This window comes from Schistocerca americana, chromosome 8 (genome assembly GCF_021461395.2).
Source record: "Schistocerca americana isolate TAMUIC-IGC-003095 chromosome 8, iqSchAmer2.1, whole genome shotgun sequence".
NCBI classification, from domain to species: Eukaryota; Metazoa; Arthropoda; class Insecta; order Orthoptera; family Acrididae; genus Schistocerca; species Schistocerca americana.
The window spans coordinates 311307791-311334944 of NC_060126.1; the positions used below are offsets into that span (position 1 = coordinate 311307791).

The 27154-nt window shown below is 37.6% G+C and overlaps 1 protein-coding gene across 2 annotated transcripts in view; it reads left to right on the forward strand.

The window, feature by feature from the left end:
• The window catches only part of LOC124545019 (NADPH oxidase 4-like), a 202776-nt gene that overhangs the window by 112431 nt on the left and 63191 nt on the right, over positions 1-27154 (forward strand). For both annotated transcript variants that reach the window (XM_047123798.1, XM_047123799.1), the window contains exons 6-7: positions 14598-14751; positions 25870-26011. In XM_047123798.1, coding sequence (XP_046979754.1) covers positions 14598-14751; positions 25870-26011 — 296 coding nt within the window. The remainder of the gene's footprint in view (positions 1-14597; positions 14752-25869; positions 26012-27154) is intronic.

Here is a 27154-nt window from a genome sequence, read left to right on the forward strand (position 1 = left end):
CCTTATGTGATATCGAACATTGGGGTGTCCTGTCACCATGGAATATGTATCCGTGGTCCATTTAATGTATGTACCGCCTGCCTGTCCATCTCCTCCTCCTACTCCCTGTCTGTATATCTCTGTGTCCTCCTGTCTGTGTCCATCTCATCCTCCCTCTCACTATTACCACCTTGTTCTCATCCCTCTCTGTCCACATTCTCCTCCCCCTATCTCTGACCATCCCCTCCTCCCCCTCTCTCTGTTCATCTCTTAATCTCCACTCTATCTGCACATTTCCTCCTCCCCACTCTCTCAGGCCAATTCCCCCATCACTCATTTCTCTGTTCATATTCTCCTCTCACCTTGTCTCTGTCTCTTCTACCCCTTATCTGTCCATCTCCTCCCCCCTCTCTCTGTCCATCTCCTCCTCCTCCTTTCTCTCTGTACATCTAGTCCTCCACCTATCTTTCTGGTGAACCCTTCTCGCCCCTCTCTCTATTCAATTCCTCCTCACTTGCCATCTTCTCTTGCCCACTGTCCCAATCGATCTCCGCCTGTCCTCCTCTCTGTATCCATGTCCCCCACCTCTCCATATTCATCTCCTTCTGCTTGCATCTCCCTATCTGTCTCCTTCTCCTTACTCTCACTATGGATCCCCCTCCTACCCCTCTCTGGCCATCCCCTCTTCTCCCCGTCCCTCCATCTGTTCCTATCCATTTCTCTGCCAACTTCATCCTTCCCCTCTCTCATTATTCATCTCCTCCTGCTGACTCTGTGCTCAGCTACATTAATCGACAAACATAGCCCCTGCAAGGCATATTGATACTACCTGCACATCATGTCTGCTGTTCTCTCTCTCTCTCTCTCTCTCTCTCTCTCTCTCTCTCTCTCTCTCTCTTTCCATGTCTGTCTCTGTCTCTTTCTGTCCTCTTCTTCCAGTAGTATTCCCACTAGTCATGTTTGACACACAGATTGCACATATCACTTCCTCCCCCTCCCCCTCTGTCTGTCACCGCCTCACCTACCCCTCTCTATCCACTTCCTCCTAACAACCATCTCTGCCCATCTCCTCCTTCAACCCTTGTCTGTTCATCTCCTCCTTTCCCTCCTCTTCGCCCATTTCCTCCTTCTGCCCCCTATCTCTGTCTATCTCCTTTTCCTACCTCTACCTGTCCACCTCATGTCCCCACATCTATCTATCTCTTCCTCCTGCGCCTCCCTTTTTCCATTTTCTCCACTCCCTCTATCTGACCATATCTTCCTGCCCCTCCCTTTGAGCACATTATACATCAGGTGCTGCAAAAGACATTTTTGCTTGTACCTCCATTTGTTGTGAAGCTAGGAAGTTATAAACCCCACAGTACTGATATCCAAGAGACCTGCTATTTCTGTGCCAAATTTGATTCAAATTGATCCAAGGGCTTGGGAGAAGATCCAGCACATACACACTTACACTCTTCTTTATGCTTATAACAGACTAGCTTTTTCTCTGCAGCTTCATCTGTGTACTTGTTTGACATGTATATTGCACAAATCTCCTCCTCCCCCCTATTTTGGTCCAACTATTCTTCCCCCTTCTCTCTCCTTCCTTCTTGTCCTCCACCTCTCCCTGTTCACTTCCTCCTCCCCCCTCTGTCTCCTTGTCCATCTTCTCCTCTCCCCCCCTCTCTCTGTGTCCATCTGCTCCTGTCACATTGGCTCTGCCCATCTTCTCCTGCCCTCCTCTGCAATTCATCTCCTCCTGCTCCCTCTTCTTATCCATCTCCTCCTCCCCCTCCCCCAATGCAGCTCATCCTCCACCTCTCTCTGTGGCTCTGTGCTTCCCCTTTCTCTATCAGTCTTCTCTTCCCCTGTCACCCTATACATCCACTTATACCCTCTCTCTCTGGCCATCCCCTCCTCTAGTCATCTCAGCCTTCCCCCAGCCTTGCCCATCTGTACCTGTAGACCCAGCCTAACAATTTGATGGAGCAGGCTGGCAATACTCCCACAATATGTCTATGAGACAAGGTTTCCTACACGTGTGGGGCTTAACATTTTTTTACACAGACACATAGCCTGCCCTGCAAAGATTGTTGATAAGGTAGGCCAAGACTACTCCAATACAACATGCACTTCATGTGCAGAGCACTGTTTTTCTGGGACTGCAAAATATATCCACCATTATTGGAGATAGGAGGTTATAAATTCCACAGTGCTGGTAGTCATGAAACTTGCTGTAAGTGTGCCAGATTTGGCTGAAATCAATTCAGGGTTTTAGGAAAAGGCACAGGACATAAATAGATACATAATATCCTTTCTCTCATGGCATTATCTGCATACATGTTTAACACATATATTGCACACATCTCTTCTTCCCCCCTCTGTGTCTACCTCTTCCTCCCCACTCGTGTCCACCCATCTACTTCTCCCCCTTCACTCTTTCCCTCTCCTCCTCTGCCTCCATCTCTCTCTCCATCCATTTACCCCTCCCTTTCTCCTTCTCCATCTCCTCCTGACTCATATCCCTATGTCCATCAACTTTGCCAATACATGAAGTACGATGTCTGTGTACCAAATTTGGTTGAAATCAACCCAGGGGCTTGGGAGGAGGAATCCTGGAGATACATACATACATACATATTTACTCATATATGGAGGGCTTATTTCAATAGTGGTACAAGACCATTACCTCCACTTTTCTGCCTATAATGCTTCTGAAATTAATGATCCAAACAAACAGAAAAAAAAGTTCATCTCTAGCAAGAAGCCATATGCTTGAATATTTCTGGTATCTCAACTGCAGATTTTTCAGTGCTCATTTAACTTTAGGACTCTGTATCTCAAAATGAACAAAAATGGACTTATACCACTATTGAAATAAGCCCTTCATATATATTAAACAGCATGTATGTATGTCTGGGATCTCCTTCCAAATACTTGGATTGATTTCAACCAAATCTGGCACACAAACAGCAAACTTCACAAGTATCAGTGCTCTGGGGTTTACAAACTCCTAGCTCCAATAAGAGCAGAAATACAAACAAGCAGGTGTTTTTTCTGCACCTGTTGTATATCTGCTCTGCACAAATGTTGTGTTGTGTGGAATAGTATCAGTCCATCTTAATGATTTGCTTTGCAGAGCAACCTACACACAAGGGCCAGGAAGTGATTTTTACAGCCTCTACCATGTAGGCTGCCCTGCTCAAAAGGCATATTCTGAGAATAGTATCAGCTTGATTTACAGGAGTTACACGTGTAGATAGGTACAGCTGAGCAGAAAGAGACGACTTGTAGAAGATGAATAGTGAAAGAGGTGGGAGCATGTTGTGGACAGAGAGAGTGTGAAGCAGGATAAGAGGGACAGAGAGTGGGGAAGAAGGATATGGGCAGATGGATAGGGGAGGAAGATATGATCAGAAAGAGGGTGTGGAGAAGATAAATGAAGAGTGGGAGAGGAGGAGATAGATGGACGTGGGACATGGGATCATAAGGCAGACAGAAAGCTGGAGGAAGGAAGAATTGTATGCATGGGGGGAAAAGGCTAGTTATAATACAATGTAACATGTACGTGTGTATGTCTAGGATCTCCTCCTAAACTCCTGGATAGATTTCAACCAGCTTTGGCACACGAACAATAAACTCTGTGAGTATCAGCACTGCAGAGTTTAGCTCCAATAGGAGTGGGGATACAGCAGAAACGTGTTTTTTCAGCCCCTGCTGTTCGGGCTCCCCTGCATGACAAGCATGTTGTGTTGGAATAATACTGGCCTGCTTTATCAACCTGTTTTTCAGGGACTCCACATTCAGATGGGAATGGATGGGGGAAGGTTGTGATAAATAGATGAGGAGATGGACGGAGACAGAGAGGGGAGGAGATAGATAGCAGTGGCGTAGCGTGAGGGGAGACTTTGAGACTTAGTCTCCCCTGTATTCGTGCTTAAAAAAGATGCAATAGTAATTCATAACAAAAATATAAACAACTTTCTACTGAGCGCACTAAATGTGCAAAGACACCAGATTTGTAGCCCGTGCCGCCGCACCCTGAGTATTGGTGTATCTACCTGCTTGAGACTCGACTGCTCTGTCTCTGCCTCCCTTCCCTTACCTGGCTGTGTGTGCCTGCACCCTCTCCACTTCCCCTCTTCCACGAAGGCCAGTGCGCTGCACTTGCTAGCAGGTATCGAGACTAGTCTCTGCTGTTTCTATGCTGGCTTTTAACGTGGAAGTGACGTCGCGTGGTTTGTGTTCATAATCATTATTGTGTGATTTTAGTGCATATTTTCGTTGTGTCGCCAACATGAGTGAGCCAGCAACTACACACCTTATATAATTTTTATTAAAAACGCCTTTTTCTACATTAAAATACAAAAAAAGTGAGAATTGAAGGACAAACAACCTACTCCTATACTCAGTGTAGTTTTAAGTGAAGCCAAACAAAAACGCACTTTTCAGACAGCCTGGTATAATAAGTATGCTTGGCTGACTGCGAATGAAGTCAATAACATATTATTTTGTTATATATGTCTTCTGTTTGGTGGTGAAAAGGAATGATGCAATGAGGGCATTTGTACAATAAATAACTTTGACAGGAAAGCACAAATTCATCAGATATCAAAATGTCACCTGCAGAACAAAGAATCATTTCAGTTATAGGGCAAAGTAGAATTGAGCACGCCCTTTCTGAAGCCACTCGCCTTCAATAAAATACAACAAACAAGTTGCATCCAGCAGGAAAGTATTGGCTCATCTTATTCAGGCAATTGTATTTATTTCTAAAGAAGAACTAGCCTTTCGCGGCCATCAAGAAGATGAATCGTCCAGCAACAAAGGTAACTATCTCGAATTGTTGGATTTACTAGCTCAAGGAGAGCAGTTAATCCGAGACCATCTGTCATCCTCTTCAACCTTTAAAGGAATTTTTCCAGATATACAGAATGACATAATAGAAATGATAACTCTGGCAGTTAATGAGAAAATAAAATCTCAAATTCAAAACTGCAATTTCATTTCGATTCAGGCTGATGAAACATTAGACGTGTCATGCAAGAGTCAAATGAGTATAATATTCAGGTACTGTATTGCAGACAAAATTGAGGAAAGATTCGTTGTATTTTATGATGTTTCTGTAGATAAAACTGCTGAAGGTTTGTCAAACAATATTCATGCAGTATTGAAAGAATGGAATGTGGTAGGAAAAGTGGTTAGTCAAACATATGATAGTGATTTTCAGTAACGGGGGCAGAGAAAGAGGACTACAACAATTGGTGAAGCAGTTCTGTCCCTATGCGCTGTTTATTCATTGTTACGCACACCAACTGAATTTGGTACTGTTACATTCCTCCAAAATCATACGACAAGTACGCATGTTTGTAAGTGATCTTACTGCATTCCATTTGGTTTTCAGCAAATCATCAAAAGGAACTGTATTGCTAACTGAGAAAGGATTTAAACTGCCACATGCGAGCAACACTCGCTGGAATTTCCGTTCCAGGGCATTTTCAACATCTAGTCATTTCTCAGTCATATATAGTGTTTTTAATTATATATTTGATGATACAGACTCTCAGTGGGACCCAGAATCATTGAGCTGTGCTGTGGGAATGAAACGACGGATGGATGATCCTACATTTGTCTACTTGCTTTGCTTCTACCGAGTGTGCTTTGTTTATATTGATCATCTCTTTAATGTTATTCAGTCAAAATCTGTCAGTATAATGGCTTGCCAAGACGAAATAAGAATTGTTTTGAGAAACTTATGACAATTAAGAACAGAAACATTCATTGATGAATGCATTAAATGCAACTTGTGTTTGAATGGTAACTTATCATTCTGTGACAGTCAAAAGACATCTCTCAGGACACTAACTTACGAGATACTGGATTTGCAAATTGTTCAGATGGAAAGAAGGTTTCAAGACATTCCCCAAATTCAGTTTGTTGAACTTTTGAACGAAAAGTGTTTCCCGAACTATCAAAAAGAATTCCCAAAGTTGAAACTGCTTCAATTATTAGAACAGTACCCTTTTTCAAACAAGAACAACTTGAACATGAACTGTGGAACATATAAACTGATGAGAAAAAACACTATTTCCAAGAATCCTCTTAAAGTACTTTGTCAACAATGATTTAGACTCTGTTTATGAAGTAACAACAAAGTTCCTGCATTTGGTTTTGACCCTAACCACAACAGCAGCAAGCAGTGAATGAAGCATGAGTACTCTTAAATGAGTGAAGAGTTATTTAAGGAATTCAATGTCCAACATCCGGCTGTCGTGTTTGAGCACGTTAGCAATAGAAAAGACACTATTTGGAGAGCTATCCAGTGATTAGATCTTTGTAGACCGAGTTATAGACTTATTCGTGGAAAGAAAAGACAGGCGCATTCCACCTGTGTACAAGAAAATATATAAGTGCTTCTTCTCTTGCTCCCGGAATTCTAAAAATTTGTCATCATTTCTTGAACAAGTTATTATTATTATTATTATTATTATTATTATTAGTGGCGGTGGTAGTGGTGGTAGTAGTAGTTGTTGTTATTGTTTTATTTGATGCATTTTGTTTCATTTGTTTAAATTGTTGTTTATTGCACCATTTTGTCTCCCTATAATCACTGCAGAGCCTCCCCAACCTTTTCAACCATGCTGCGCCACTGATAGATAGACAGAGGGTGGGGTAGGAGGAGATGGGCAGAGAGGGGAGGAAGAGAAGGATGAGAGATGGGGGGAAGATGACACGGATAGATATATGGGGAGGAGGAGGTGGAAAGAGAGAGAGGGTGAAGGACTACATGGATAGAGTGGGAGAGGAGAAGATGGACAGAGAGAGGGGAGGAGGAGTTAGACATAGCATAGGGATGGATGAGATGTGCAGAGAGAGGAGGGTGAAGGAGATCTATGGAGGAATGGGGAAGAAGGAGATGTACAGAGAGAGTGGGGAGGAGAGGATGTGGAGAGAGGGATGGAGGAGGAGATGACTAGGCTACGGTTTTCCAGTTGCCTAGGGTGCAATTGATATGGTCGCGAGCCCAGGAGAAGTATTGCAGGCGACGTCGTGCTGTTAGCAAAGGCACTCGCATCAGTTGTCTGCTGCCATAGCCCATTAATACCACATTTTGCCACACTATCCTAACAGATACATTCACTGTACATCCTACATTGATTTCTGTAGTTATTTCATGCAGTGTTGCTTGTCTGTTAGCACTGACAACTACGCAAAAACTGTTGCTCCTGGTCATTAAGTGAAGGTCGTTGGCCACTGTGTTGTTTATATTGAGAGGTAGTGCCTGAAGTTTGGTATTCTTCACACACTCTTGACACTGTGGATCTTGGAACATTGAAATATCTAATGATTTCCAAAATGGAATGTTCCATGCAGCTAGCTCCAACTACCATTCCGCATTCAAAGTCTCTTACTTCCAGTCGTACTACCATAACCATGTTGGAAACCTTTTCACATGATTCACCTGACTACAAGTGACAGCTCCACCAATGCACTGCCTTTTTATACATGGTGCACTCAATACTACTGCCATCTTTGTATGTGCATATCACTGTTCCAATTACTTTTTGTCACCTCAGTGTATGTGCCATACACACACGTGCTTGAAGCCATGGGTAACAGGTTAGGTGTAGATAAACCATGCATTCATCAGTTCATTACTTCTGTACTCGGAAGAAGTAATCAGTTTACAAAGTAGGAAGAAGTAATCCACTTACAGAGGAGATTGCTTACAAAACACGCAAGTAATCCATCTTAGAATACTGCTTTAGTGTGTGAAATTCATGCCAAATAGGACAAATTGGAGGTATTGAACATTTACACATAATGACAACTTAAATGGTCCTAGGTTTAATGATAGTATCATCAAAAGGATAGATTGCTACTCAGAATATAATGAAGATGTATGGTTGTGTGTGTGTGTGTTTTCTGCTTTAGAAGAAGGCCTTTTGGCTGAAGGCTCACTTGTTTAGCAGTCTCTCTGTTGTGCCTGTCTGTGACTCGGCATCTCCACTATATGCTGAGTAACAACATATCCTTTTCATAATATTGTGATTATTCCCTCCTGGATTTTCCATGGTCCTAGGTTTGATTAGTTTATTTGACTCATGGGGGAACCATTACAGAAATGTGGAAAAATGTGAATAAGCAGACACCTGAGGCTAGTTACAAACTCTCTCCTTGAAGCCTAATGAGAAATTTTCGAGAACCAGTACTGAGTGAAGCATCTAGGACTGTATTAAATCCCCTACATAATGCTCCTGAAAGGACCACAGGTAAAAGATTAGACTATTTACAGCATGCACAGAGACAGGTCCTCACATGTCCACACCAAGTGAAAGAGGAAGGAACACTAATACATGGTACATGGGAAGTACATTCTGCCATGCACTCAACAATTTTTTGTGGAGTAATGATGCAGATGTAGACCTTAAAGGTTTGCACGATGTGCCTCTCTGCCTCAATTAATTATAAAATAGATGTTAAATTTTTTCACTAACAAAGGTGGCACTTCAGAAATTAAATTCATAGTTGAATTCTATTTATTTTCTGTCACACACCTGACAATGGGCTTGCTGTTCTTATTGTTTATTACTTTTCTTAAAACCAGCTAAGTAACCTACCTAGATTCCACAAAGTGTTATCTTTTTTATGATCAATCAAGTGAGTACAGTATCAGAGAGTCACAGTTGACATCAGTCAACTCATACATATTCTAGCCTGTAATAATTTATGAGGATATGGAGTGGAATGATGTCATAAGTTCAGTCATGGATAAAGACTATGGTTCATTGGTAGGCAGACAGTCTACATAGAAGACTGCTTACATCTACACTCTATGAGCCACCTTATGACGTGTGGTGGAGAGCATTTCTGGTATCGCTATTAATCACCCCATTCCCATTCTATTCACGAATGGTGCATGGAAAAATGATTGTTGGTAAGCATCCATATGAGCTCCTATTTGTCTGATCTTCTCATTGTGATCATTTTGTAGCACATGTGTGGATGGAAGTAATATGTTTCCCAACTGCTTCCAGGCTGCAATCTCTCAAAATTTCAGTAGTAAACTTATTCCTGATGCACAACACCTCTGTTGTAGTGTGCGTCACTGGAGTTTGTTGATTATCCTTGTAACACTGTCACATTCACTAAAAAATCTTTTAATGAAAATGTGCCATTATTTGTTGGATATTATTTATCTCTTCTGTTAATGCAAATCACGAATGGCCCAAACTGATGAGTAATCCTCAAGTATTAGTTGAACAAGCATTTTGTAAACCATTTCTTTTGTGGATAAATTACATTTCCTTAAGATTTTTCCATTAAAATTCAACTAAGCATCTACTTTACCTACAATTTTTTTATGTGGGCATTCCAATTTAGGTTTGTCTGGATGATTACTCCTAAATATTTTACAGTAGTTACTCTCCAGTGATTTATCATAAATAGTGTAATCAAACAGCAGTGGATTTATTTGCTTGTTTATGCACCTTACACTACATTTATTTACATTCAATGTCAAATGACACTCCATGCTCCATTCATCCATCCTCTACAGGTCATTCTCCAATCTGCTACAGTCATCTGAGATTTTGTATAGACAGTTGTATTGTGCACAAACAGCTTCATGGAGCTTCCAATGTTAGCCACTAGATCATTTATATATATTATAAACAGTAATGATTCTGTCATAGTACCTTGAAGTAGTCTTGAAATTACCTTTATGTCCATCCATTTTGTTCCAGTAAGAGCAATATGTTGAATTCTATTCTGAAGGAAGTTCTGACTCTAATGACACATCTGTTTAATAAATGGTAAGCTTGTATTTTGCAGACTAAATGACACTGTGGAACTGTATGAAATGCCTTTCCAAAACCAAAGAAGACAGTATCAACCTGGTCCCATGGTCCACAGTGGTCTGGATCTCATGAATGAAGAGAATGAGCTGAGTTCTGCAAGATATCTGTTTCTGAAATTCCTATTGATTTTTATAGAGGAGATTTTCATTCTTCAATAATGTCATAATATGTGTATGGTGAACATGTTCCGTAATTCTACAAGCAGATTGATGTCAGTGATGCAGGCCTATAACTGTGTGCATCTGTTCTTCAGATCTTCTTGAAAACAGAATTATCTGCACTTTTTCCCATCTGATAGGTACCCTTTCTTGCTCCAGCAGTCTATAGTAAACTAAAGCTGAAATGTTTTCAAGTCTTTTCTCATAATCTCTGTAGACTCTCACAGGAATCTCATTTGGTCCACATGCCATGCTGCCTTGGCATTTATGGACCAATTAAAAGGAGGAACTGTATTGTGTTATCCACAGTGAAACAATTCAGTGTTTTGCCTTCTCTCTGTCATCCTCCAGTTCAGTGTCATTATGACTGATTATATGTTTTTGATTTGTTTACTGCCTTTGGCAAAATTTTACCTTCAAATTTATTGAACACTTCTTCTGTTGCTCTCATTATACTCATTTAGGATTCATTCATCTTTTGTTTGTCAACTGGTATTTGATTTCACTTATATCTGTGAACTTTAGCAGCTATGTATTGAACCATAATGAATCTTCCCATCCTTCAGAAGCTTGCTTGGAGAATACTGGCCTAAGGCATTGAATAATGATTTTGAATTTTGTCTATTTGTGCTCCACATCTTCGTCCCAGCTCTGAATATTTGATGTTGAATAGTCTGAAGGAAGGAAGGAAAATTACAATTTAATTTCCGATCGATAGCACAGTCATTACAGATGGAGCATAAGCTCAGATTATGAAAGGATGTGGAAGGAAACTGGCGATGTCCTTTTCAAAGGCATTCTGGCATTTGCCTGGAGCGATTTAGGGAAATCATGGAAGACCAAATTCTGGATGGATTCCTTGTAACACTTTTAGTTACTGGTGTTATCAGAGCCTTATGAAAGCTGATGACCTCTGTTACCCGGTTCTGAAAGTGTGGTTGTTTGTTGTTATTAGGTATAAGACAGCAACAAATATGCTGCCAGCATTGGCATCTAACCCATATATGTGATATACATCCCAATCTAAATTTAGAATTTTCCTGCTGTTCACTTCACATTTCAGCAAACTTTCTGTTCCTAATACTATGCAGGCAATATTACCTTTAACAAGCAATACTGATTCTGGGATCTTATCATAGGTGTTCCTGTAGTTTACTAATGTCACATTAACGTTTTCTCTTTTCTGTTTCCGAGGAAGAGAGTTGTCTAAAACTAAGTGGCTGAATTATCTTTTGATTTCAGCAGACAATATATCATTGACTCCAAAGCTGGACTCCTCTAACCTAAAAAAACCACCAAGTGTGTGGCATGGTACTCTGCTAACCTGATAGCAGCTCCTTTTTCCAGTGTGCCATAGCCCTATTGAGGGGGTCCAACAAATCTCCACCAGATTTAAGAGGTCAAGAAATTTGCATCTGAGATCGTTACAGAATCCTCTGACACTCTAGAGATTTTGACTTTTCACTGGCTCCAAACCAGAGGGCCACAATAAATTCTGAGTGTGATGCCGCAAATAGTGAGCTTCTTACAAAACCAACTTGTGCAACTTGTCATATAGTGTGGGAAGAAAAACTAATTAAATGTTTCTGTGCATGCTGCAATAGGAGTAGTCCAGCAGTGTTCCAACTTTGAATACATAACTGATTGAGGTTGACCTGACAAGACTAGCTGCAGATGAATAACTCATGGCACCTATTAGAATATAACTGTTGCTTAGTGTTGGCTTACAGTTAATGTTCAGAACTGAGTTGTCAGTGATGACTGTGAGAACATTTTCATGAAGAGTGGTAACTGCTGAGTGTGAGAACTGTCTAAAATACCTATTAAAATACTCATTAAGGAAATGCTTTATGAATTTTTAGAATATTAACTAATTAGGTATTTGATAAAATACAGGAATTGTAGGCATTATTTACATTCATTTAGACATGAAGTTACTTTGTGTAACTATTGTTTAGTCATTCTTTAAATGGATGTAATATGGGATTCTGATGAATAATCAGATTATTAGGCATACAGATTTTCTCCACATTTCTCATATTTGAAATGTTTCATTGAATAAGATTTTTTTCCAGTAATAGTACACAATTATAGTTACAGAACAATCAGATATATAAAATGGTAACATTGAATTTTCGGTGAAAATAACATTCGTTAGTCACAAAGTTTTCTCAACCATGAAATTTGCAGAGATACAAAGTTTTATTTACACAAAATGGAGAAAAGGACTTCAATATGAGGAATATAAGTCATGAATCAGACACTTATTATCGGGGTTAAAATTGTGAGTGCATGTGTTCACATAAATCTTACATGTAAAAATATTTCCATATGCAAAATGTTTTTATGTAGTAGGCCTATATTTGTACTCTGATCATCAACCAAATTTAAGTTATGCTTTAGACAATAAGAATAAAAAATACACGCTGTACAAGATTTTTGACATTTTATTCAAATACTATGTACAGCATAGATAAGAAAAAAATAATATTTATATTAGTATCGATAGCAGACTAAAGGGGACTATTCCACTTTGCTATGTTTCAAGTAGTCAGGGTGATTTCCAGCTGCTTATGCATACCAACTACCCGAGAACAGTATTCACATTGGGGCTGGTGCAGTTATATGATAGAATAAATACAGTAATTTTTGTGCAAGTTATAAGGCAAGATCTCCACCTCTTTTCCATTTTAATGGTTTGCATGTCAGTGTCACATTCATTTTGTAAAAATAGATTTCCCATTTGCTTTGCGAGTCACGAAGTGGACACCATCCTCTACCTTCCCTTCACAGAGAAGTTTGAGATGTTAACTGGGAACTCCTAAACAATAAAAAATATGAATACTTGAACAATGTCAACCATATATATAGAGGGAAACATTCCATGTGGGAAAAATATATCTAAAAACAAAGATGATGAGACTTACCAAACAAAAGCACTGCCTGTGTTGTGTCTGTGTATGTGCGGATGGATATGTGTGTGTGTGCGAGTGTATACCCGTCCTTTTTTCCCCATAAGGTAAGTCTTTCTGCTCCCAGGATTGGAATGACTCCTTACCCTCTCCCTCAAAACCCACATCCTTTCGTCTTTCCCTCTCCTTCCCTGTTTCCTGACGAAGCAACCGTTGGTTGCGAAAGCTAGAATTTTGTGTGTATGTTTGTATGTGTGTCTATCGACCTGCCAGCGCTTTTGTTTGGTAAGTCTCATCATCTTTGTTTTTAGATATATATATATTTTCAGTAATAGTGTGCAGAGATTGTCCAGTATGAGGATAAAGGTAGTGAATCTGATACTCTGCCTTAATTGGACGTTTTGGGAACTTGATGTTTAGCTACCATGGAAGGTGAATGTAAGAACCTCCTGGAAGAAGTTATTATATAGAGAAAAATGATTTTTATAGCAAAAAAACCAATCCTTTCATTCAGATCTTATTGTTATTTCACATTAATTTTCTTATGATGAATAATATGAGTGAAAATGATAAAATTGTTGTTATACATAGTCGATAAAGTATTTTTAATCATGATTTGAATAGGCTTAAATACAAATATACATAGGGAACTAAGTCAAAGATAATATTCATAAAATAATCTATAACATGTTTATGTTCAATACAAAACTGAGAATTGCAAACTACTGAAAGGCACATAATAAAGTCCTATGCAAAATCTTAAAATGCTATGGAAGCGCACCTGTAATATGAGAAATTTAATGTAGAATGTCACTTCCTTACAGATTAAAACTGTGTACCAGATGCACAGTCGAACCTGGTATTTTGACTTTTGTTATCCATCATCTTACCAACTGACCTATCCAAGACACATCCAAGGCCTAAGTCTCGCAATTTCAGTTCTGTCAGTAATCGTCTCGTACTTACCAAATTTCACAGAAGCTCTCCTGAATACCTAGCTGGACTTGCACACTTGGAAGAAAAGATATTCCTGAGATTAAGCTTAGCCACAGGCTAGAGGTTGTTTTCTGAATGAATATTTCAGCTTGCAGTGGAGTTTGAACTGCTTTGAAACATTCTAACAAATTAATACAAGGGAAGGTTCCGGGTCTGAGTCCCACTTCAACATACAGTTTTAACAGTCACAGAGTGTGAGGTTAATTATGTTAAGATATAATGTTTAACTGTAAACATCAAAGATTTCATGATCATCAGGTTGGGGAGAAAAAGATGAATGGTAAAAGTTGTGTTAAGATGGAAAAGAATTAAGCACATCTCATTTATATATCAAATTGTTCACAGCTGATTATTTCTTTCCACTTACTTTCTCTTTAGTGTGAGAAAAGGAGGAAGTAATAAGTTCACATGAAAGAATTTCTAATTCTCCTATTTGTCATTAGCTTAATTATATTGTAGTAGACTTTTCATATTCCCTATAATGACCAATTCTGATTTATGTCACTGATATTTTGTATACAGCTTGCCTCATGACATTATATGCATAGGTGGTATAGTAATATAAAATAACTATTGCTTGTCTGCAGTATTTTGTAGTTCTTACTTACAGTGATACATAATTTTAGAATTGATGCATATTTGTTTGCAGTTTGTTGATAATGTATATAGAAGTATCCTTTTTAATACATATTATTGATTGTCATAATTAGTGGCAGGAATAACTGGAGTGGCTATGGTTGTCCTGCTTTGCATCCTTGCGGTGATGTCAGTGGGATATGTTCGCAAGAGACACTACAATGCCTTCTGGTTCACACATCATCTTTTCCTGCCTTTCTTGCTCCTGCTGTTGTGTCACCCTCTCAGGTAGGTATGTATCAAACTCTAAATTCAGGTTTTTGCCTTCTACTGATAGCACAATAACAAAAGAGTAAGAGTCTCTTCAAAGGAGTCATCTAAATTAAAAACATTTATTAATTGTGCACCTGACCAAATGAATGTGCACTGAGCTGAGCAGAGAGGATGATAATTGAAATTCTTTGCAGTAGTACTGAAAACTGTAAGATTGTTCACAGTAGTTCATATATGTAGAATGATTCATAAGGACCTTCGGGGTTCCAGAAGACGACTGTGTAAAAACTACAAGATATACAGAAAATGCACATATTTCAGTGGATAGAGCTGCCCACCAAGTTTTTAACTCTGTTGCTCAATATGAGCACTGTATTGTGACATTCACCTGGTTTATTTCTTCGTTGATAGTCTCGGAGTTGACATACTGCATTGTTATACTGGCTGGAAAATTGGGGGGTGGGGGGTAGACGTTCAACACTGACTACTGTAAATGATGTTGCACAATTGTGTTTTACATTTCTTTACTTTCACTGTTCACAACCTCTCCAATAAATGTTGATAAGCCTCATTAATAGGTTGCAGGCAACATCATCATACTACTACAATAGTTTGCTGTTGAACATCTATGAGCAGTAAAAACCTAACCGCACAGTTCACAGTTCTTGCAGAATAATACGGTGCGTGTGACACTATTTTTCAAATACATTAAACAGACATCGTCACTAATTGTTCTAACACACAGCATACTTGTGTTACACTTATTCCACTGTTAAGTTGATGCATTGATGTTAACGTAACCAATACATGTTTCACATCTGAAAATCAGCCATGGACTGACTGTCTCGGGACCATAAATCAGTCCTTTATATATCTTCACAATAACAGGCACTGAAACTATACATTTTTCGATGTTTAAGTTACAGAAATTACAATTAAAACATAACTCATTCAGTTAACTAAATAATGGAAAAATTCCTTCTTTTCAACAGTTCCTTTTATCACAAAGGTTAGACCAAATTATTTGTTTAAATAATGAAATTAACAGATATAGTTATACAAACAATACTTTTGACAAACCTGGTAAGTATTTTGGAATTAATTAAGGGTTCACTTTGCTAATATGTTTTCGAATAGAGCCAAGTAAATATTTTAAGAATCCTAGTAGCTCTTCTTCCGAATGTTTATAATTATTACAGAATTTATATTTGTTTATAAGTCAACATTAGAATCTAAGTCATAGAACAGTTACTGATTTTAGCCTATAATTTATTTATTTAGCGTATGGCGCTACACACATGGTTTAAATTAGCCTATAATGATCTGTACCAAACGATATTAACTATAAATTGTCAAGATAAATTAGGGAATTAATTACATACACAAAACTAATCACAAAATTAGACCTGGTGCTATATTCCTTAAGAATTAGAGCCAACCTTTCTCTTTTATCGAAATGCAGATTATACTCATGCATCTTAATGATAATTAGGAAAAAATGAAAATAAAATTAATTTAAGGAGGCAGGTGTCAAAACAAGAGAGCAAGTAAAGAGATCCCAAGTTGCTTCATCACAAGTATGATACTCAAACTATTGCCATACATGTTCCAATAAGTTGTAACACACTTACATCACATATATTTACAAAAATTGACACAAAAAGTATTTAGTCTCAAATTGCATTACTCTCAAGTGATTAAATGATATTTTTGAACTACCTTAAGTGTTTTGAAGCAAGAAATGAAACAAGTTCTTAAATACTTAAGTTGAAGGGTTTATGCAGCCAGACACTGTTTAACTGTGATAATTCTTCTTTCTGTTACATAGCAAAAAATCTGGATTTTTCATTTGTTAATTCTATACTTGATATCTAGGCAGAGATTTTATATTTTCAAATTTTTACATCCAAGCTATGTACATTGTTCTTTCATTAACAGTTTCCACTTCCAACCACTTCCTTCTCGCAGCTCCGCAACAACTGTAGAAAACATTGAGAACAACAGACTAATATCCCTGCTGTCATCCTTTTCCAAAGTGATAGAGACAATAATGAAAAACAGGCTTCTGAACTATCTAAGCATATTCAACCTCCTCTGCAATGACCAGTATGGTTTCAGGCCTGGCAGAGGCACAGAATCGGCAATAGCACAACTCACAAAAACAGTTTTAGAAGCTCTATACATGAACAGCTATGTAACGGACCTTTTCCTAGACCTGTCTGAGGCATTTGATACAGTTGACCACCAGAAACTGTTGTATAAGTTAGAGGCACTAGGAGTTAGGGAAGTGGTTAATAAATGGTTTCATTCATATCTAGAAAACAGAGTACAGTCAGTAGAGATCACACATCTCCAGAGGATCAAAGTAGATTGAGAAACATATATTGGGTCCACAATATATCAATATTGCGGTCTCTCAAGGGAACGTACTGGGCCCAGTATTGTTTCTGGTATATATAAATGGTTTCCCACAACACATCAGCCATGGAGAGAAGATGTTGTTTGCTGATGACAGCAAGATATTAATCACCACTAAGACACCAGCACAAATGCTAGAAAATTCTACTGAAGTACTGAGGGATGTCTACAAATGGTAACAGGAAAACAAAATAACCTTCACTGTAAAGAAAACAAATATGATATGCTTTAGCATGAACAGCAAACAGAGTCCCTTAAATTTAAAACTAGACAACATCTCCATAGATGGAAATGAGCGTTTGGCGTCATTGGCCGGGAGGCCCCTCGCGGGGCAGGTCCGGCCGCCATATCGCAGGTCTTATTACATTCGGCGCCACATTGGGCGACCTGCACGCCGGATGGGGATGAAATGATGATGAACACAACACAACACCCAGTCCCTGAGCGGAGAAAATCTCCGACCCAGCCGGGAATCGAACCCGGGCCCAGAGGACGGCAATCCGTCACGCTGACCACTCAGCTACTGGGGCGGACATCTCCATAGATGATGTACCTACAACAAAATTCTTAGGGTTGCACTTTGACAGCCAAATTAAATGGAATGAACATGCTATGAAACTCTCAAATAAAGATATCCACAACATGTTATGCACTTAAGAGTTCTTGCATCTGCATGCAGTGATGAATGTCTGAGGACTGTATGCTTTAGTTATGTTCATTCAGTAATCATTTATGGTATAATTTTCTGGGGAAACAGTGCTCAGAATTTAAAACAGTATCTAACATGCAAAAGAGAGCAGTAAGGTTTATGTCAAAAAGCAGTAAGTGGGCCCACTGCAGAGAACTTTTTAAAATGTTAGATATTCTGACTGTTCCTTGTGAATTTACATTCCAAACCATAGTGTATATCAAGAAAAAGAAAAAAAAATTATAGTACTAATAGCAGTTTTCGTAACTATAGTACAAAAACAAGTCACTGTCTTCACCTAGACAAGAAAAATAAACGTAAGACTCAAAATAGTTTCTTGCATGAAAGTGTAAAATTGGATAATAAAAGAAACAGATAACACATACTGTTTTAGGGAAAACCTTAAATTGTATTTGCAGGAACACTGTTTTTACACTATAAGTGAATTCCATAGTAAAAATGATTGTAAATAACTTTTATATCATGATGTTTAACTATATGTAATGTTTTGAAAAGAATCAAAAATTATTGTAAATGTGGCAAAATATTTAGCAGGAATGAATAATTCTATGTAAATTGTTTTGTAAAGCAAAACATGTTTCTAAAATAAATTTTGTAATATGTTTCTTTAACAATTAACATACAAATATGTAAGATTTCATCAAAAACAAATTACCATTCTAATCACTTACAATAGCACTAACTATAGTCTGAAATCTTTATTGTTTTACACATATTAGGGTGCTCCATTGCACGCAGAATACTATAAAAGTTACATTTGTTTACATGATGATCATTTCATTCGCACATCTTATGAAATTTCTGTTTACATATTTTATTCTGGAAGTCAACTGTTATTTCCATTTCAGTTATACAATGATTAGTGTAAACTGAAAATGACATAATTGCAAATATCTGTACATGCAACAAAGTTATAAGGTATTGTGATGCTTAGCAAAGAGACAGATCGTGTATTACTGATGGCGAATCTCAATCTGTTACAGTACAATGTTATGTGCAGTATCAGTGACCACATTAATTATCCGGCTTTGCAGCTCTTCCATATTAAGTGGCAGCAGAGACAGGAACATATCATGTTTGATTTAAGCTCCAGCTGTTACTTCAACGCTGTTTATCTTGCAAATTAGTACAACTTTCAAACTGAAATTTCTTTTCTTTCGTAAAGTACTTGGTCAAGAATTTCTTAATGTGCCACAGAGATGTTGTGAGAATCATCTTTATGTGTAGAATAAGTTTATTTGTCTAACTTTTCTGAGTAGCCATGTTGTGTGTGTTTCTTTTGAGTGCCTAAACTGAAATACCATACTACCTTTGTTTCCTTTTTGTGGAGAGCATGTCATCAACAAAAATTTGGGCAAATTTGATGAAGTAATATGAGGAGTTTGTTCTACCATTATCAACAGTTAAGAAATGAGTGAGCTATTTCAAACATGCTGTACTCCTCTTGATTATCCATATGAAGGTTGTCCCAAAATTGAATCCACAGATCAAAATACCAAGGAACCACACACTATATTATTCCAGAATCAGTAATTAAAGGTCTATGAAACAGCTGATGACATGCACATATAAAAACATAAAGATGATACATTTTATTTTAAGAAATAAATATGAGAAATCTTCATGTAACACTGATGCTTCATTTGTCAAATGCAGACCAAAAGCATATGTTAAAACAAATAGCTCAGTCATGTTTGCATTATTTTGTCCTTTTAGTATGTCCCGCTGAACTGGAATAGGCCAAATGGCACAATCTTTGAAACTTATGGTAATGTCTCAGAACTCTAGCTGCAGACTTTGTTCCTAGTAAGCTGTGCAATTTGTTTCAAGGTGTTCACTGACCCTGTTTCACTAGCATGGGCTGACTGGCTCCCAGTAAATTGTCTGCTTGCCCTCATAGTTTCAATTTCTCACCAAACCAGTCTGTCAATCTCAGATTTTCACTGTTCATTCATATTGTTAACAAGATTTTCACTTTCTTGGGATTGATTGTCATTCTGTATTTCCTACTCTCTGTGAAACATGTCTGAACATAGTTCCAAACTTATATTTCCAAAACCATACTCTGTGCTCCACTATTTCTCTTCCACAGCTTTTATTTTTAGTTGTCTCTTCATATAACTTGCACATCCTGTTTGTCATTGCATGGTGTGTGTCTCACATTGTGGTGACTATTCCATCCAAAGCCTTTTTCAGAAAGGAAGTACACAGGAAAAATACACGCATTCATGCAAGCAAGCACAGCTCATGTACACATGACTGCTATTTCTGACTGGAGCAGCTGGAGATAGCAGTCATGTGTGCTTGGGGTGTGCTGGCTGGTGCAAATGTGTGCGTTTTTCCTGTGGACTTACTTTCTGAAGACAGCTTTGGTCAAAAGCTCACTGTGAAACAGTCTTTTTGCTCTGCCTGTCTGCAACTCAGTGTGTCATCTTTATAGTGAGTAACAGTCTGTAATTTTCACAATACTGTAAATTATAATGTCTTGTATTCTGTTCACACTTCAGTTTGAAATGTAGAATAATATGAATTGTTCCCTCTGATTAATTTTTTTGTGAGTTCCACTTTTGCATTTGCATATCCGTCCACCAACTTTCTTTCTTCACATTTATAATTGTGTTTCAATACCTTGGTCCATTGTTATGTAATGAGTATGCTTTCTTTCATATACTGCCTGATCTATGTTTTGTAATCAATGTTCTCTCTTTCATATCCTGCTTCATCTACATCATGTCCATTACAATTACTAATTTCTTTTTTTAACTAACCACTGCTTCAACATAATACATAAGCTATCACCTGCAAATGAGTATGCCCCATTGTTCTTATTACACCTGTTCCACCTCAGTAGTCACTAGCAACTATCTACTTGATCTCACATCAGTTTATTATAGTACACACAAATTTACATACATGTGTTACTTTTGTGAAACTTGCAGAAGATGAGACTACAGCAGATAAATCTTTTGCAGTATGATATACCGTATTTACTCGAATCTAAGCCGCACTCGAATCTAATCCGCACCTGCGAAATGAGACTCGAAATCAAGGAAAAAAAAAATTTCCCGAATCTAAGCCGCACCTGAAATTCGAGACTCGAAATTCCAAGGGAGATTTTATTTTTTTTTATTTTTATTTTTTTTTTTTTTTATTTGGTATGCGTATTCCATAGATCCGTACATGCGAGTGATTCTCCTGGATGTGGAACGTGTCAATACAATTGTACAAATACAATTAATGCTACAGAATAGTAATATAATTCAATGATATAGATATTACAAGCTGTCATTAAACTAGTATAGCAATTCTCAATATAACATTATAACTATAACATTAACACTATAACATTAACATAATATTGTATCATCCATCTAATAACTAAGAGACTAAATACATCTATTATTAAGGGAGGGCATTACTTCTGGAAAAGAATTCATCTAACGAGTATAGTGGATGGTCGAGCAGGTATTTTTTTAACATACCTTTGAACAGCGTTTCATTTTCTATTGTACATTTAATATAATTAGGCAATGCATTAAAAGTCTTTATAGCAGCATACTTTACTCCCTTCTGTACAAGTGTTAAATTTTTTAGTTCAACATGTAGATCATCTTTACCTCTAGTATTGTAGTTATGGTATGAACAATTTGTTTCATACTGAGCATAGTCTTTATTAACTACATTCATCAGAGAGTATATGTACTGACATGTTGTGGTCAGAATACCTAACTGTATAAAAAGTTTTCTACATGAGGGTCGTGGAGGAACCCCACACATGATTCTGACTGCTCTCTTCTGAGCAGTTAAGATTTTTTTTGAGGCTGGTGAATTACCCCAGAATATTATTCAGTAACTCATTAATGAGTGAAAGTACCCAAAGTAAGACGATTTTAAAATGTTGATGTCCCCAAAATGAGTAATTATTCTTAGAGCAAAAGTTGCTGATGAAAGCCTTTTTAGAGTAAGGGACACATGCTGTTCCCAGTTGAGCCTACTGTCAATGTGAACCCCCAGGAATTTAGTGGATTGCACCTGTTCTAGTTCCTGGTTGTCATGAGCAATTACTATACTTTCTAGAGTTTTATTTTTTGTGTGGAACTGTATAAAATTAGTTTTTTTTTTAATATTAACTGAAAGAGAATTAATTGAAAACCAAGCTGTAACTTCTCTGAGCATATCATTAACATCAGTCTCCAGATCAGCAGTGACTGACCATCAACGGCAATGCTTGTATCATCAGCAAACATTGTGAATTCACAATTTTTACTAATGGACAGGGGTAAATCATTAACATATATTAAAAACAGCAAGAGTCCAAGGACAGATCCCTGGGGAACTCCATGCTGAATTTTGCCCCATTCAGAATCCACTAGATTAGGAGATCCTTTGTTGCAGCCATGTAGAACCACCTTTTGTTTCCTGTCTTGAAGATATGATTTTAGCCAGTTACCTATAGGCCCTTTGATTCCGCAATGATAGGCCTTCTCCAAGAGTATCTTGTGGTTTACACAATCAAAGGCCTTGGAAATATCACAGAAGACACCAACTGGTGACTTCTTACTATTAATAGACTCCAAGACATCATTTGTGAGTGAATATATGGCACGCTCTGTGGAAACCCCTTTTTGAAACCAAACTGTCTGTGGTTAATAATATTAAGTTTATCAAGATGTGCCACAATCCTGTTATACACTGCCTTTTCAAGAACCTTTGAGAATGTTGTTAAGAGAGAGACAGGACGATAATTTTTTACATCTGTAGCATCGCCAGACTTGAAAAGAGGTCTCACAATGGCATATTTCATTCTCTCTGGAACAACTCCCTCATAAAGAGACATGTTGCAAATGTGAGCAAGTACTACACTTACATCATTACTGCAGGCTTTCAACAGTTTATTAGAGATGTTGTCTATACCTGAAGATCCTTTACTTTTCAATGAGTGAATTATTTTTTTTATTTCATTAACAGTTATGGGTGTTACATTTATATCATTAAAACATTGTGGGAGGTTAAGTTTCAGAATATCTAAAGCTTCTCTTAGGTCACCACTGCAACCTATTTGAGAGGTGACACTTAGAAAGTGGTTGTTAAATGTGTCTGCTATCTGTTTACTATCAGTTATTTCCAAATCGTTAATTTTTAGGACAGCAGATTTTTCATTGTCAGATGGTGCAGTACCTGTTTCCCTCTTTATTACATTCCAAATCGTTCTGATTTTATTGTTTGAACAGTTAATTTCAGACTGCATGCACATACTTTTAGATTTTTTAATGACTTTAGTTAAGATTTTGCAGTATGTCCTATAATATTTCATCTGCAGGGGATTATTGGATTGTCTAGATATTATATACAGTTCCCTTTTTCTCTGGCATGATATTTTTATGCCCTTGGTGAGCCATGGTTTTTTGCTTGATTGCCTGTTCTGTAGTCTACAGACCTTTTTTGGAAAGACATTTTCAAATATACCTGATAATTCATCAGTAAATAAATTATATTTTGTATTAACATCATTTGCAAGATAAACATACCTCCAGTCAGTCTCCCAAATGCATAATTTGAATTTTTGGATATTTTCCTCATTCATGTTTCTAATGGTTTTCCACTGTGCACTAGCTTTGTTCTGATTTGTATTAAAGTTGTCAATTGTGAGTATTTGGCCATCATGATCAGAGAGTCCATTTATGACTTTTTCAACTTTGATGTGATTAGTTTTACTCATATCTACAAAGATATTGTCTATTAGAGTGCTGGAAGTGGCAGTAGTTCTTGTGGGAAAACTGACAGTGGAGACAAGGTTGTAGGTATGCATTAAATTTGCAAACTCTGTCTTAGAAGATGAGCTTCCTAGGAAATCTATATTAAAATCTCCAGTCACTATAATGTCCCTATTTTTTCTTGTGAGATACAATAGCACAGAATCTAATTGTTTCATGAATACTTTAAAATTACCAGATGGAGCCCTGTATACTGCTACGATTACCAGTTTCTTGTTACCTTCTACTATTTCTGTGACACATGCCTCAAAGTCTTTCTCTACACAATATTTCTCTACATCTATTGTATTAAAGGACAGGCTGTTTTTCACATAAATAACTGCCCCACCTTTGCACATATGCTTTCTACAAAATGAGGTAACTAAAACATAATTTGGTATATTGAGCATTTCAATGCCAAAAGTGATATGGTGTTCTGTCAGACAGAGAATATGAGCACAATTTGCGCCTGTTGGTTCATCAATATTTACAATAAATTGGTCTAACTTACAGAGCAGGCTTTGAATATTTTGGTGAAAAATTTTGAGCTCATTTTTAATTACATGATTAGTTGTGGTGTTACCAGTGCTGGGACTGAGTTTTATTACTTTTGACATACCAGTATTACAGGAACAGTTTTCTGCAGGGAAGAGGGAGCTGTTGTGCTGGTAACACCCACATTTGTTGTTATTAACTACATTACTTACATTCTGATTGGAACCTTCCCCCTTCTGCCCCAGTACCATAAAAAATCCCCATTTGCAGCTGAGGACTTTCTTGATCTCAGGCACATCCTATGTGGAGCAGCTGCAGTCACTACTGTGCTCCTTTTTGCCATAGAGGGTGGATCTCCTGTTGGTCCATTGTAATACAATTTAGGTCGAATGAATGACGATACAGCTACAGTAGTTTGGTTCGAGTTTTAAGCTTAGCAGTTAAGCTTTACCATGTAGCCATTGCTATGCATCAGGTGCTCCGTCCGTATTTATATGGGTACCATTCCTTTATCACGTGCTTCGTCTGGTTTGAATTGATTGCTTATTTTTCTTTGATCTGGCAAGTGCCGTTCTCTTTGTTATAGGTGTTCACGTCATTCTAAGCTGAAAATGCATTACTGTACTGTGTCATGCATTGTTTGTCGCATTCTGATAATGAGTGTTTACGACCTGTCGCCGCTCGTGGCATGGCTTGCTTTTGTGCGCGCAACCGCCGCTTAAAAAAAAAAAGAAAAAAAAAGAGGAATCATCTCATTAGCGGAACAATGGCAAGAGACTGCTTGCTATTTGCTGTTACTTACACTGGTGCTTTCTTTGATAATGATCAACAAGAACCAAATAATAGACTGCGTATGATAGAAGATGTTCTGAACGAGAGTTTAGTGAAAATTTTTCTCCGGTTGAAAATCTTTGCAGACGCCTCTGTAGTACAGTACATTCTGTACAGAAATTAGTCATCTTAGATTTAAAAATCTTGTCAATTGCCGTGCTTCATTTCTGACTGTATCACTATTGGGCATGAGAACAATACGAATATAAACATGACATGATATGTACATTATTCCGCGTTTGCTGTTGTCTCACTCTAGTTTCGTAGTTTATTAGGCAGACAGGATTTAAATGAGATAGCAGCAAACACGAAAGAATACATGGCAAAATGTTTATATTCGTATTATTCTTATGGTGAAGAGAATACTGCATATGATTCACAATTCATAAAAGCAATGATCTCTTGTCCCAGGTAGGAAAAAATGCAGACAAACAATCTTGCCAGTCAGATTTTCGTAGTACGCTGAAATGCTGCTACATTCGAAGATGAACAATACGGAATTTGTATTTACTTCGTTGGATAATGTATGAAAATGCAGTGGTCGAAACTCGGGGCGGTGAAAAAAAGCTCGTCTTCCACTTCTTTTTTTTTTTTTATAATATACTGACGCGGGGGTTTTGTCGCCAGTATTTATCTTTGTGCCTGCAAAGCATACCTGTGTAGCGCTACATAATTCGACGGAAGAAGTTAGTTGTGGCGGCACCTACCAACATTTTTCAGAACTGCCGCTTACTTTGCACTCGATTCTAAGCCGCAGGCGGGTTTCTGGATTACAAAAACTGGAAAAAAAGTGCGGCTTAGATTCGAGTAAATACAGTAGTCACAAAAATTTCTGTGCTCTGTTTTTTATGGTAAATACAAGTCTGATATTGTTTCTTCACATTTTTATTCCATGTGCATTTATCTTTTCTTAACTGTTTGTTTTAGTGGTGTACTGAAGGAATTAAAAAACCCAGAGGAACATATTCCTGGTTGCCTCATAAATGTCACTGGCAACATCACAGAAGTGCAAAGTTCAAAACATATCTTATGCAAAAGTGAAGCAATTTTTGTTCCAATGGAGTCTCAGGTAAATTAATAAAAACAATGCTCATCTAAATTTCATTTCTAAATTTTTTTAATGATAGTAATCTTACCTTACATGAAGAGAACCAAAGCAGTACTGATGAAAATTGTCTTTAAATCTTTACATGTTTCTATTGATCTTTATCAGTTGGCACAAGATAAATAGGAACATGCAGTACAGGACTGAAAACATTCAGATGGAAGTGAAGCCCACAATTATTTCTAAATTTATAACCCAAATGTAACTAAAATTGAAGAGTTCATACATTTGAATGGTTTGCAGTAAACAGGAATATCCATCATTTATTATTTTAAATTCCACATGTCCAAACAATAATTCAGTAAAACCATGGGTGCTAATGCCAATAACTCATGAGCTCCAAAATTACAAACATCAGACATACTCAGCTTTATTGTTGAGGGTTTTGTGGCTTTTGCTCAGGATCATTGCCCAAAGTTTGTTTTATGGTTTTTCTGATATTTTGCCAACTTGACTGGAAAAGGAAAAAAGTATTAAAAAGCCAATGTTGTAATGACCAAACAGTCCATCAGTATCAGGATAATTGAACATAAACAGTATTGCAGGCAGGGATGGGTGGAGAAATCGGTCATGGCAGAGCATGTGCTCTGTGGAACCATCCATGTAATAAAATTCACCAATATACATGTTCTCAATGTGAACAGAAGCTAAAATACCTGTTTGATCAGGGAAGCCATAAAACATAAGAAAAGTTTTAACAAGAGAGAAAAAAGCATCAAGGTAGACAGATCCTGCATGCCAGAGCTGCACCAATTGCAGCTAAAATGGTGAGAACCACAATGATATGACCAGGAAAAAGCCCTCGAATCTCTGGCTGTGGGTTAGACTCCAGCCCATCACCAGCAATGGAGGATGGTTCTTTAACAATGCCAACCATTCACTCTAATGAAATGTCAGATAAATCATTTACACAAATATTGACAGAAGACCTTGAGACAAAAGCCAACAGGTAATACATTATACTAAATTTTAATTTACAAAATTTAGAAACACTAATTGCATATGTTCTAGGCAACAAATTTGCTGCATGTTGTCCATCATCCAACATGCATGTGGTTATAGACACTGGTTGGCAACATGTGGGCCATCTTTTGTATTCCGCCTCCT